General features: G+C 51.6%; 1 protein-coding gene across 2 annotated transcripts in view; it reads left to right on the forward strand.

Annotated features, from left to right (window-relative positions):
• Window positions 1-1,603: 1,603 nt before the first annotated feature.
• The window catches only part of RASA4B (RAS p21 protein activator 4B), a 48,426-nt gene continuing 35,727 nt past the window's right edge, over window positions 1,604-14,302 (forward strand). For both annotated transcript variants that reach the window (XM_044993621.1, XM_044993622.1), the window contains exon 1: window positions 1,604-1,760. In XM_044993621.1, the coding sequence (XP_044849556.1) occupies window positions 1,696-1,760 (65 nt within the window). In that variant the 5' untranslated portion in view covers window positions 1,604-1,695. The remainder of the gene's footprint in view (window positions 1,761-14,302) is intronic.

The following is a 14,302-nucleotide window of genomic DNA, read 5'->3' on the forward strand; positions in this document are numbered from 1 at the left end:
GAGTGACAGGAGATGCAGTCCCAGAGACCATGAGTGCACCAAGAAGCACACAGAGTTTTTCTGTTTGTTCCTGGAGCACAGTGGCGTTTGTTCCAAGCACTCAAAGTTAGGGCTGGCTGTGGGGGTGCACTGAAAGGAAGGATCCCACACCAGGTGTTCTGGGCTCCTGTCTGAGACAAGGTGCAGCAGATTTCCATGTATGGAAAGGCGTGTTTATATTTATCTTGGTCAGTTGCTTCTGGTCAATTGTATCCAGAGTTATTTAGGGTCCCTTAAGTTGTGTGTGAGACTGAGGGGATGAGTAGGGGACTTGTGGTGGAGGGTTATTTTCTGGGATGTGGATGGGAAGATAGAATTGACACTTTCTATTCTAGTTAATTAGTGGCTGGAACGTCAGCAGATGTAAAAGAGGCTTTAAACCAGCTGAGGACCTGACCATCTATGTCAACTGTGACAGATTATTGAAATATAGACCCCAACTCCCCTTTTTACGGAGGGAGATCCAGATCTGACTTGCCCCAGCGTAACTCCTTGGACTTCCCTGGAGCAGTGCATGAGTCCCTTCATTGTAAGTGAAAAGAGTGTTAGGCTCTTAGCCTTAATATGATCTTGTTTTAACCAGTGATATTTTTTTTTCTTTGAGTTGAGGTGCATTGATAACTTGGCTGGCCAGTATTACAAGTTTCTTAGGTGTATTTTTCTTTTCTCCTGTGATCAGCATTGGGATTCATCAGGCGATGCGCAAACCTTTTGTAAATTACAGGCTTAGATTGTAAATTCCATGGGCCAGGGATCATCTCTTTGCTCTGTATTTGTACAGCACCTTGCACAATGGGGTGCTGGTCTATGACTGGGCTTCTAGTTGCTACTGCAGCAGTACAAATAACAATGGGATGGGATCTCTGTATGTTTCTCTAATGTTAGCATCCGGTTCTCCGCATTCAGTAACTTTTCAGCCCACTTGAATGTATTTATCCCATCTTCTCCCTGTGTTTTCATACTCATTTGTATTCTAGTTTGCAGGCAACACCGGATTTAACATAGTGCAGGGCTTGGAAACGTTGGGTACTTGCCTATTTAAGAATGTTGTTAATAAATCACTGTCTGAGCTCCCTCCCCTGTATTATTCAGTGGGTGTGTCTGCTGCTTTAGGTCTCTGCCCCATGTTTGAAGGTGCCGGAGGGGGACTCTCCGCCTAGGGCTGCATCCTGCTTTCACTGTACACCCATGTGAATGGGGAGTAACTCCACTGAAGTCGATGCTGTGAACCTGGAGGATTGGGATTGCAGGCTGCCTGGGGGAGCCAGATTGTGCCCTTGCAAAAACATCAGATGGAGAAGCCGCAGCTGTGGCTGATTCACCGACACTAACATCACCGGAGGCGCGTTACCCAGCTCGGATAGTCGGGTGTCACACTCCGCCGCCTCGCTTTAGAAGAGCAACCCCCCAGAGCGGGAGCACGAAAGGTCCCTGGACCACAGAGCAAGCAAGCGGGTCTCTCGCCAACAGCCAATCACCGCTGGAGCTGCCCGCCTGACCACGCCCCTCCCTCTTCTGATAGGCCAGCGAGCTGGCCGTGACGCAGCTCCCCACACATGGGGGAATGGAGCTGGGAGCTGCCCGGCTGGGCTCAGTCCCCAGCGTCCTGCAGCCGGGCCGGGCTCGGGGCGGCTGCAGCCCAGAGCGGCTCCTGCCATGGCCAAGCGGAGCTCGCTGTTCATACGGATCGTGGAAGGGAAGCACTTGCCAGCTAAGGACATGTGAGTGCAGAGGTGGGGGGCTTCGCTCGGGCTGCCCCTCGTGGGGCACAGGCAGCTGGGTGATTTGCAGGGGGGCTGGCACTGTGTGTGTGTGTGTGTGTGTGTGTGTGGTGCGAGCCATTGAGCCAACCTGCAAACCCTGGGTAGGATGGAAACCACTTCAAGTCAGGGGGTGCAGCAGCCCCCCACTAGTTCCAGTGCCTGTGGGGGATTGGGTTGGTTCTAGCTCGCAGATTTGAGGTGGCCCATGAAACACAGGGAGGGTAGAGATGGTTGTTGGGCAAGGGAAAAAGGATCTCCCAGCCCCACAGGACTGGCATGTTAACCCCCAGCCCCCAAACAGCAAGCATGGCCAAAGTAGTATCCCTTCCCTCCCCCAGCTATCCACCCCACCCCCGTGCAGGCCTGTCCATAGGGTTATTGCTACTCAGAGACAACCCCTGGTGCAGGCAGGTTTTGAGTTTGAGGGATCTCCTCCCCACCCCTCACTCCCAGTGTAGTTCTTGCATGTTAACCCTCACGCACCGCTCCAGCGCGGGCGTGTTTCCTCAACACAGACCCACACACCTTGCAGAGTTAGTCCCCCTACACACCCACTCATGCTTCCTTGCCGAGCAAGTGAGGTCTTAGGGTTTTTCCCCCAACGCACACACCCTCTCCTGGTGTAAGCATGCTTGAGGGGTTATTTCCCAATATATGCCACATGCCTTTCCCATGCATGCGTGTTTGTTAGAATTCTCACCCACTACACACGTACCTCTCCGAGCTCTGGATTCTGGACAGTAGTTACAAAGCAGTGTCCCAGCACCTGCCTATTCTTCACGTTGCTTCTCTTTGACAGGCATTGGACTGAAACCAAAAAAAATCATACTGTACCCAAAAGAGGTTGATTGACTTATTTATTTGCTTCCTGATTGATTTATTCTTCTTTTCCATCCTGCATGGCCCTTTCTTGGGGAATAGGAGAAGTGGCTACATGTTGCGTTTTTCTGGGGGAGGGGAGAGGAAGCAGCTGCATGAGTGAAGGGGGAAAGGGTTTAGTAAATGAAATAGACGAGATTTTGCTTCTCACCGTATGGAGGCATTTGTAACCAGGTTCCCAGTGTAAATCCTGAGCCTGGACACCATCTCCGGGGGCTGTTAGTGTTAAGGAATCAGCCTTCGGGTTGGTGGGGCTGAAAGGCTGCCAACCTCCCCCCCCCCCCAATTTTCATGGGAAAGGAATAAACATAAATAAGGAAAGAAACCTGACATTTGAGTGTTTTATGGGCCTGATTCTGAAACCAGGTTTACGTCTGTGTAATAATGCCACACTCCTGACTTGCATGAGTGTGAATGAGAGGAGAATTGGACATTACAGAAAGCTGAGGGTGAAACAGCATTTTAAAGCATGTGTTGCCCATAGTCTGCATTTGCAGGGAACAGGGACTTGACAAGCTCCTGTTTCACCAGCGTGGCTGTGTGATCTAGTGGGTAGGGCATTTGCTGGTGAAACAAGAGACCTGGGTTCTCTGTCTTGGCCTTTTGGGTGTCCCTGCACAAGTCACTTCCCTGCTGTAAAAGGAGGTTAATTATCTTTATCTGCCTATGTTAAAGTGCCTCGAGCTCTGTGGATGAAAAACCCAACCATTGTTCTTCTGTCTTTAACTTGGCCAGGCAAACGCTGCTTAGGTTTGTGCTCGGCAGAGCCTCCTCCCCTAAAGCTGGTGGTGAGGCTGCACAGGGGAGGTGGTGCAGGCTCTGTGCACTGAGAGGGCCTGCTGGCGCGTGAGGGTTTGAAGTCGTGCTGCAGCCGTGAGGGTCTGGTCGGCCAGTACCGCCCTAGGGGGGCTCCCCAGCTGGCAATGGCAAGTGAGGAAGTGCTGTCCCCACAAAAAGGCTCATGAGGAGCAGAAGTATCTGCTGAGGGCTGCTAGCGTGTGTCGTTTTGGGAAATAGGTTTTCTCATCTGTGTTCCACGCACCATTTTTGAGTGGTGGCTGCTGCTCACCCAAGTGCTCTAGGGGTGACCGGTTGGGCTGCCATGGGGTGGATCCGTGTCCCTGTGCTTCACCCTCTCTGGCAGGGAGAGGGAATCGCCTCCATCAGGCTGGAACAATTCCTGCTCCGGCTGACGCAGCAGCTCCCAGGCACTGCCTGGAGATACCCTGCACCTGCCCTACTGGCTGGGTGTGCTTAGCGTTGGGTGGCAAGGAATAATGGGGTGATTCCCAAGGATCCCCTTCAAAAAGTTGGGCCTAATTCTGAGGAAAGACCGTCCAGTGGTCAGGGCGCTAGCCTAGGATGTGGGAGACCTGGGTGAAATTCCCTGCCCTACTACGGATTTGTCTCAGACCCTTAGTGGCTCACAGGGGGCTGTGAGGTTAAAGTGTGCAAAGATTGAGGTAGACAAAGGGTGTAAGCAAGAGCTAACCGGGGGGGGGGGCGGGCACCCTGCTGAAGTCAGTGGACCTTACCCCCGGGTGAGATCAGAATCTGGCCCAAGCTGCTTTAACTTGGAGGGAGGCACAAGATGTGTCATGGGATGGGTGGCCAGACTGATACGAGTCTGTCTGCCTCCAGTGCGGCTCTGCAGCAGCGCTTTCTCCTTGCGGCTCCGGTGCCCTGGGCTCCAAAGCTAAGGACAGGATCCCAACCCTTCGCCTTGGATCGGACCGCGGTTCCCAACACTTTTGGTGACATTACTGGGTTCAGGGTTGTTTTTATTAATTGCTCTTCTGATTAACTCCATTGAATCCATACACCAGCTCTTCAGCTGATGTAACCCATGGTAGGGTCACTGAGCGATGCTGCTTTATGCCTGCCTAGGATCTGGCCCATTATAGTTGTAGATGTCTGTGCTTTGCTGATGTAAATCTGGAGTAACTCCACTTGTTCCAGCTGAGTTACTCTGGATTTACAGCAGGATTTCGCTCTGATCCTTGCTCCCGGCTTTCGCTCCGTGGACCATATCTTCAGCTGGCCTAAATCAGCACAGTCGCCAATGACAAGTCCTGGGGACTGTGCTGACCTGTGCCTGCTGAAGGTCGGGCCCCACATCTGTAAACCGACCCAAAGCCCCAGCTGTAGGTAGAAACCGCCAGCTCTGGGGTGACTGATCCGCGAGGTTGCTGATAGCCACAGCTGCACCTGTGGTGTCCAATTCAGTCCACAGGGCACCCTGACATTTTAGGCAGCCTATTCGTTAATATATTAATGGATTTGCCTTCTCAGATGCCTGGAATGAAATTCACTCCCCAGGCAGCCTTGGCTTGTCTCCAGCTCCGGGTTGGCTTCGCTGGCCCTCTTTGTGTTTGTCTTCTGTCTGTGTTAGTAAGTCCTTTGAGGGGCCACTGATGGGGCCATGAGTCCCAAGGGTTCAAGTCCCTGGACTGCTCAGTGGAGAGTTTGAGCTGGGGATGTCCTGTAGCCTTGGAAATGATGGGAAAGAAGCTCTGAACTTGCCACTTCACCTGGATTTGCCCTTCAGTGACCCTGGGGATGTTCTGCCCAGCCTGGAATCACTTCTGAGCTTGTCAAAGTCTTAACGCCTGATTTTTCCTCTCCCTTCTATCAGCTTTCCCCGAGTGTAACTCCACCAACTTCAATGGATTTACTGCAGACTGGCACCAGCGGAAACGCGAGGTGATTCAAGCCCTGTAGGGATAAACCCTGCTCTGGTTGGCACAGTTGTAAATCCAGGATAACGCCATTTAAATCAATGGATTGTTGTGTATTTACACCAGGGTAGCTAAGGGCAGAATTTGCCTACAATACGCACTCAGGATGGCTACAATGCAGGGATGACTTATGGAAACTCTTCCATAAATGTGTCTGAATCACCTCTGACACTGCAGTAGATGTGAGCTATTTACCCAGTGTGAAGCAGGTGTGAGATATGAATCAGACCCAGTCGGTGCATGGATCCAGCTTCCGCAGGAATCTGAACAAACCCAAGTACCTCCTGTTCAAGAGACGCTTAAACCTGGCCCCAAATTTTCACCTCCATTTTAACAATGGAAAAAGTCATTTTCAAAAGCACAAATCACCCCTGGCAGCGGTTGCAGCCTAGACTTGCCTGGGCTGAGAACTTGAAACTGACTAAACCAGAGGGAAACAGACTCCTTTCATTTTTCTCCCCCACTATGGTCCGAGCCAAGGGAGATAGTTTTGGTTTGGTTTTTTGTGCAAAGGACCATGAACAGCATCAAGTGAACTGGATTTTTGACACTCCCTTTCAATAATCTAGTGTCCTGTTAGGAAGACAGGGAAAGAAATGGGTTTCTGTGTGTGTAATGTGTTTATAGGGAAACCCCACCGCATGCTGTCCTGTGTACCAGGCATGTTCTCAGTGCAACATCAGCTCAGTTTACATCCATGTTTCCAAACACAGCCCCTATCTTTGGGTGCCTCACTTGAATCTCCTTCAGTGGGCCCTGTTAAAAATCCACAATCACTGGAGTGGCTGGCCCTCGGTGCCTTTCTGGATCAGGCCTAAAAGAGGGATTTGGACAAAAGGCAGGCTGGGCAGCAGAACCCGTTTGTGGAGTGAGTCTACAACTTGCTGCTGCTTAACCAGGACAGATCTTGCATGCTCCCAAATGATCTGGCTGTGCCTGAGTCATGCTTTTCCATTCTGGCTCTGGTACATCTTGGGTTTGGCACCTGAAATGATTTTTTTCCAAGGAGGGCTGGGTCCAGGGCCTGGTGCCGGGTGGACCGTTCTGGGAAGAGTGACTCCACTTGCCAGCCGGGAGCCCAGCCCTTGCCAGCTGGCTGCCTTAAAGAGATCGGGTTTCTTACCTTCTGCAGTGTCTGGGTGCTCACCAGAAGGGCACCTCTCAAGAAGCTATTTCTAGACTGCTTGTGATAACATGCTGCGTCCATGCGAATGATTCCTCCCACCCCTGGGGAAATGTTAAGCGTCCTTCTCCCAAGCAGTCAAGCTGCCGATTTGTTTATTGTTTAATTGTGGGTGATTCAGTGGCATTTGATAGTGGGGGACTCCTAGCAACCAGAAATAGCGCGGACAGGTGTTGTGTGAGCGTCCCCCACCTCGGTTCAGTTCTAGCCTGAGCTGCAGTGCACCCTTTGTTAATCTAACGCTGGGCCCCTCCCCACGATGCAGCTCAGTCGTGACCTGCAGCTTGTCTCTTCCAGTTCAGTATAGATTCCCCATTGTCATCAGCTGGGATGTGGACTGTCAAGCCTGATGGTTGGAGTAGGAGCCAGAGGCAGGAATGCAGTAACCAGGGGTCGGGGACTCGGGGCCAGAGGCAGGAATGCAGTAACCAGGGCCCAGGGATCAGAGCAGGACTCAGGAACCGAAGCCAGGGGCTAGAGACGGAGTCAGGAAGCCAGTAGGCAAGCAGGACAAGGCTGGGGACAAGGCAGGCTCAGGGCTGAAGCAAAGCAAGGAGCAGGGCTGGCACAGGAGAGATCACAGCCACAGGCAGGTGTGGTGAATAGCCAGAGCTCGGTTAGAGCTGGTGCACTTAACAGCAGGCTTGCTGGCTTCCTCGGCCAGTCAGGCAGAGTGGTCATCTCAGGCTCAGCTGTGCTCACAGGCGGCTCGGTGACTGGGCAAGTGGAGCTGCAAGGCCTCACACCTGACACCCTCCACGGCTCTGCCAGTGAACCACAGTCCTGGCTGGCAGCCTCTCCCGCTTTCCTGGGTTGTATCGTGCCTGGGGTATCTCCCCTGCAGCCAGTGGAACTGGACCGGGCATGGATTTGTTGGGTTTGCGTTGGGGACGAATGGGGACCACGCTGAGCCACGGTAGGTATTTTTCCCTTCTGACCAGCTCCTTGGTTTGGAACCTTTGGCAAGGAGGAGGTCAGAGCAGCAGGGTGTGGGGAGAGGGATGGGGCTAATTCTTAGGAGACTCACAAGCAGCTCATTCCTAGGGGACGAGGGGCCCCCTGGAGGCTTCAGCTGGAGCGTTAGTTGAAGAATTTCTGCGTCCGTTTTGTTGACCATGATATTCCAGCACTCTGCCTTTCTGCTGTACCTGCTCCTTGTTCCTGGCCGAGGATGGGGCATGGATGCAGGCTGCAAGTCACTTCACCTTTATAGACCGTGCTTGTACATCTGATCTAGAGAGGAGGAATATCCCTTCTGAATCCCAAGGAGATGGCCTCTGCAGGGAGGGGTCATGGGTTATTTCCATGGACAGATGTCCTAGCAGGGTTATGCTGATGCCTTCAGGTACAGTTTTGCCTCAAGCTTTTGCCCTCCTGCTTAGCTAGCACAAATGTAGACACCAATATTGGAGTCTCATCTGAGCAAAGGCCATTTCTGTCTGCTGGAGTTTTCCAGTAGCTTGGGTTACAGTCATAGCCCTTGGAGTTCGCTGCACCTTCCGCCTGAAGGTCTCGGAGTGCTTTACAAACATGAATGCACTCAGTCTCACCATCTCCTGAGGAGGCAGATATCCCCACCCTCGCAGAGATGGGGAAACTGGGGCACACCGTTTGGGAATGTATTGCACAAGGCTGTGGAGCAAGTAGCAGAGCTGAGAGAGGAACCCAGGTCGTCTTTCTCGGGTATGCTTGCCACTAGACAATGCTGCCTCTTACCCTTCCTGTCTGAGGACCCGTGACTCTTAAATGATCTCGCCCTCCACGGACACCAGAGTCCATCTGTGTATGTCCTTCTGCATGTGACTTGAGACACCTTGGCAGGGCTTTCCGAAAGAGGAGTTACGTGCCCAACTCCCTTAGGCCCCATTGGAAATCCCAGAGATTAGATTTGTTTTTAGATGGCTTTTGTCAGTCTGCAGCTGTGCTGTGGGGTGAGACCCTGCACCCTGCTCAGCCTGTGTGTACGGGGGTGGATCGTGTCGCTATTTCTGTTTCTGTCTCTATCCCAGCTTAAATATCTGTCTGTTAGACGAGGCTTGCAAAATTGGCGGGAGATGGTTGTTCTAGAAAGTTTTACTTGCCTATCTTCATAGAGAAGGTAGGCAAGCAGATTCTGTGTCTTGGCTAGCACATTTTTAATGATGATTTTGCCAAGTTGGATTAGTTTCTGTCTGTCCTTCCTGTGCAAGGAACTCAGTGTGAGCTCTTACTTACTACTTTTTGATTATTTAACTTTCACTTTTTTTCTTAAATTTTTTGTATGGATTTTTTTACATCAAAAGTCTCCCTGCCCCCATCTTTCTAGAAAACACTGACCATGTGTACGTACACTAGGGGGAACGGTGTCTTTTTGCTACACGTTAATTAACGTGTGTTTATAAAATCTACCACTTGCCCTATCTACGCTGAGTTTTAACACACATGAACCGGCTGAAGCAAACCCCGCTAACACGACAACTTGCTCTCTCTACGCTAGGATTAGATAAGTACTGGCGAAGGCATTAAAAAGCCCCCTTTCCCTTGTGTAGACATGGTCCTAGTGAAGATGTGGGAGTCCCCGGGGGCACACTGCAACAGGCCAGGATGCCTGGGACCAGTCAGTCCTGTTCGCTTAGCCCTGTCCCGCTAGCCTTGTTCAAGGTATGGGGCTAGGAAGAAGTGAGGAAGGAGTTTCTGGGGGATGATGGGCATGCAGGCTAGGGCAGCTGAGGAGAAAAGCTGATTGGGCGGGAGGGGGGAGAGTCTCCAGTGACTTAGCCTTGGGGAATGAGGGCAGCCAGGGAGAGGAGAGAGCCCAGCGGTTGGCGGCTAGCTGGGGAGGACAGAAGTGAGGCTTCTCCGCAAGGAGACAAGAAGCTGACTGAGCAAGCTAGACACTGGCTGAGGACTCTGGCCTGCCCGAGGCCCTTGAGGGGAGGGTAGACCACATTTGCGACTTTGGGGGGGCCACAGATAGTGGGTGCAAATCTGAGGAGATGTGGAGGGAAACGCAGCCAGAACCTCACTAGAAAGCTGTGAAGGAGCCAGCAGAAGGACCCACAATAGGTAGACTGGGGCAGGCCTTTGCTGCTGGGAGCCCACTTGTAAGGAAGGGGGCTGAAGGCCGAGTCCTGTGGGACTGGAGACTCTTGTTCGGATGTTGGTTCAAGACTTGGACTAAGGGACTCTGTAATCCCGGAAGGGGTTGAATGCTTTAAACTGGCTTGGCTGGACGTCAAGTTGCCTCTATGGCCAAAGTAGGCCGAAGCTCCTTGTGGCAACTCCGTGATGCCGGGGGGGCGCCCTGGAATGATGAGTTTTGTAGCAAGTCTCCGTTGCAAGCAAAGGTATGACTGCAGTCCAGGGAGGCCTATCCATGTTTGCTAAAACAGGGAAGACAAAAGCTTTGACGTTGCCAAGGTAAAAAACACCTAGAAACCCCCTTTTAGGCCTTCTCCATCCATCGCAAAGAGAGGGCGGAGCTTCAGTTTCATGTCCCTTGGCGGGTCGTGGCTCCTGCTTCTGCTCCCTTTCACCTGGTTTTAGTTCCGTTTTCTTGGTACATCAGGGGGCTTTGGGGCCTTATAAAGAAAACATGACGCTATTATTTTTTAGGACTGCTCCTTTGTCCTGTTAAGCAGCCATCCTCCTGGCAGTCAGGGAAACACCAGCATCCTTAGAGTTAATGGTGGAAAACCCATCAAGGCAAAAGGAGCCACTGCCTCCTTTTTAGTGGTGCTTTGATTCCCAGCCTCAGCCAGAAGTCCTGGGTCATTTAGCTTCAGCAATGATTAACAAACCACCAGAACGGGAAGTTTCCAGCACCGCAAGCTATGCACACAACTCAACCTTGGCATTTCATTATAAAACTGTCAGGCTCCCCTGAGGATCTGTGGCTTCCCATAAACAATGGGACGTTAAAGCCTGCTGGGAGGAAGCCTAGAAGTGGCCTCTCTCCAGCTACATTGGGTCAGGCACCTCTTGTGCTATCTTGTTCTGCAGCAACCTTTTTCTGGATTGCTTTCCTCCGTTCAGATGAAATCCCTGTTCAACCAGGATCTTTCTGAGGTGCTTATATGGCTCCTACCCCAGTGGAAGGGTTTTTTCTATTTGCTGTAGGAAGCCTCCTCTCCAAAAGGGTTAACATGAAGTAGGTACCTTGTCCTTGGTGCAAGCAGTGTCCACGCAGGGCAGTTAGAGTGCACCTCTTTGGTGCTCTCTGCAATTCACACCTCCGTAGTTCGTGCTGTGGCACAGTGTAGACAGAGCCTGGGTCATGAGGAGAATTTTCCTCGACTTAGCCACGCCTACACTGGGGGTTAGGTTGGAATTTTTCCCATCGTAAGCACCGTAGCGTAAGGCCATGACTTGCTTAAGGTTTCACGGGGAGTTGAACTCAGGTCTACAGCTAGCACCATAACCACTGAGCCATCCTTCCTCTCCTCCATTCTCTGGAGCAGTGAGCCGAATGGTTCCCAGGACTGTCTGGTTCATTAGCTGTTGGCACTGGCCGAGAAATATTGGAAGAGTTGGAAAATGCCATTGGGTTGAAATCAGAATGATTAGTGAGAGCATGTTGATCTTGACTCAATGGGAAAAAATTTCAAAATGGTGTGCCATTGAAATGGAGGGGTTGGTTTCCATGTTCTTCTTTCATTTGGATGCTTCTTTTGGCTTTGATATTATAAATATGATCATATTTAATATTTTATTTTATATTGTTTCACAGTTGTTGAAACAAAAGGTTTGATAAGGGCAGCTCAAGGGCCGGATTAAAACGTCTGAAGGGCCTGATGCGGCCCCCGGGCCGTACTTTGCCCATCCCTGATCTAGGGATGGACACTTGGGTGATGTAAATTGATACAGCCCCATTGGCCTCAATAAAGCTACAATGGTTTGTACCAGCTAGGAGCTGGTCCTTAATATCTATCCTGGCGTATGTAAAGAAACAATCTACAGACTAGTTTGCCCATATCTGACATTCCCTACATGTATTCCCTATGTACTTAATAGTTTGTCTAAGGCAGGAAATGTTGTCAGCAATGGCATATATTTAACAGAATTTGATCCACTGATTTCATTTTAAAACCTGTCCAGAATGCAGTTGTAGCTCATTGAAATGCTGGGAGAAACACTTTCTTAGCAACCTGAAATTCCTTCCAGCGAAACACACAGATTCAAATGATCAGCTCCCCGTAAAATGCAATTGCTTTGGAAAATGTGTTGTCAAATAATAACAGAGAATGTAAGTGAGGCCGGAGCAGAGAAAATGGTGCTGGTAACAGGACAAAAAGAAGGGCTCTTTAAAATAAATAAGGTCAGTTATTTTATCTGAGAGGCCAGCTTTGGGAAGAACATGGGCATTGCCAGGCTGGTCCATCCAGTCCAGTAACCTGTCTCTGACATTGACCAGTACCAGAGGCTTCAGAGGAAGGTGTAAGAAAGAGGCCCACAGTACCGGATGTGGGAAAATCTATCCCCATATTAGGTCTCATCTTGGTCTAATAGTTAGAGAGACTTTCAGAATTATTGTTTTTACTTATCCATGCTAATATTCAGTCCCTTTCAGTCTAGGCCTCAGTGATTTCATGTAGCACTGAGTTCCACAGTTTAATCATTTCATTATCTAAAGTGACACGTAGGTACCCAAACCATGGGTGCCTCAGTACAAATGTAGCAGCTGCAACTTCAGGCAAGGCATTGAAAATGGCGCCCTGCTGCGTTCAGCCGCCCCACCCCGCTGTGAGATGGGTGTGAAGCACCAAACGTGCTAAACACATGAGGAAATGAAACCGCAGTAAGACTAAACTCATGTCTACACATCACTGCTCTAGGACCATGCCCAGCTCAGTGGCATGGGTGCGAGCGACGGCTCACCACCCAGCTCATTCGTACGGTACTGAAAATGGCCGCCAGAACCGGCGAGCTGTCTGCCTTCGGGCTTCCACCCTGGCTGCTGCCAGACCAGTCCTGCTGAACTGGTGTGGGTTCCCGTAGCGCTCTGACTACTAGTCCCCCCCCCCCCCATTCCTTCTACCCTAGACGGCTGCTTTTGCTATTCTGGGGAGTAGGTTTGTGGCAGACAGCGCCTGAGGGCAGAAAACTGAACCCAGCATAAGAGCAGAGGCCTGAGCCCTGCCTGCAGTTTGTGGCCATGCGACTAATGTTTGTTTTTAGTCTATCAGCCACTTAACGCTCCTTGGCAGAATTAACCTTTCTGCTGGCCAGGGGAATTGTTGCTCCGGCTGCAAATCATTAAGACAGTTCTGAGAATGCCGTGTTCAGGTCCCCCCCGCCCCCGTTCCTTCCTTTGATTGGAAAGCTTCATCGAAACGGCAATTGTGCCAAAGAGGCTGCATTTACCACTGGCCTTTCCCTGCTTTACGCCTGCTCCAGGCCCCAAGCCAGCGCAGTGCTACGTAGCAGTGTGTGTGTGTGTGGGGGGGGGGGTCTCCTCACCCCACCTCCCCTCAAAGCAGGACCCTGACTCTGACCTCTAGCCTCCCTTTGGGTGACCATGTCCAGCACACCAGGACACGTGGCTCTTTCCACCTGGTTTCTCCCTGCCCAGACCCTGTAATAGGCCTGATCCAAAGCCCATTTGGGTCAGGCCCATAGCATGTGCCTTTTCTGTCCGGTGACCATCACCATGGTATCTGGGCACCTGTGCTGGTTTTCCCCCAAACTCTTCCCCCTCCTTAGCTATGCTGCATCCTTATGGGAATCTCTCCCCATGGCCGTGATGGTGGGAGCGGGCTGGCACCAGCTTCTTTACCACCTTGTCTAGAGCTGCTCCCCTCCCTGCTTGGTCAGCAGAGAGGGTGTGGTGTGGGGGGGCTGTAGCTGCCTGGTGGAGGCCAGAAGGAGGCGCTGCTGCTTGCAGCACAGGGCTGCCCTTTGAGTAGATGGAATCGGTGTCCACACCCCTTTCAAGAGCCCTGTTTTGAACACAGTCCCCTGGCAGCACGAACGCCCTTTCCAGTCCCAGGCCAGACGGAGGCAGAGTTGTGCTGGGAAACAGAGGACGGTGCACAAGCTGTCTTGAGATCACCAAGCTCAGTCCAAGGCTGAACTGAGTTCCACTTAACCCAGAGCTGGGAGGAATCCAGCATTAGCCCATGGATCTGCAGCGTGTCGCCAAAGACCCCATTGGGGAGGGTTTGCATAAGGCCATCTGAGGACTTTGCCACAGAGCAGGCTGGATGCAAAATCTGCCTGGGATTCCCCACATAGTTGTAGGCCACCAGAGCAGTCTTGCAGAATAACTTCTGGACATGCCTGTGCAATGAAACCCCACCGTGCCTGAGTCAAATACAGCTTGGAGGAGATCCCCAGCTCCATTGATCAGAGAGGCCCATGCAGCTGTCAGACGGGAGTGGCTTTCACTCAGTCCTGATCTGGGCATCTGTGAGCCAGTGGCCGAGGCGCGAAAGGTCTCCTCTCCTCTTCCGCGTCCTCTGAGCTAGGCGGCCTTTTGTTCGTGGGCTGGTAGGTTCGTGCCATGTCCCTTTCCTAATGAAGAGCATTTAGTCCCAAGCAAATTGTTTTGGCTGGATATCTGCAGCAGAGTTGTGGTAAGGACCTGCCTGAAATCTCGACCCTTGAAGCCACCGTGGTGGGCTGTCTTTCCCCCCCGTGCTGATCTGTTGAGTGGGAATTCTGGCCATGACGCAAACCTTGGAGGGCACTGACCGATGGATCCTAACCTTGCCGGTTTTCTG

The sequence above is a fragment of the Mauremys mutica genome, chromosome 19 (genome assembly GCF_020497125.1).
Source record: "Mauremys mutica isolate MM-2020 ecotype Southern chromosome 19, ASM2049712v1, whole genome shotgun sequence".
Taxonomy (NCBI): domain Eukaryota; kingdom Metazoa; phylum Chordata; order Testudines; family Geoemydidae; genus Mauremys; species Mauremys mutica.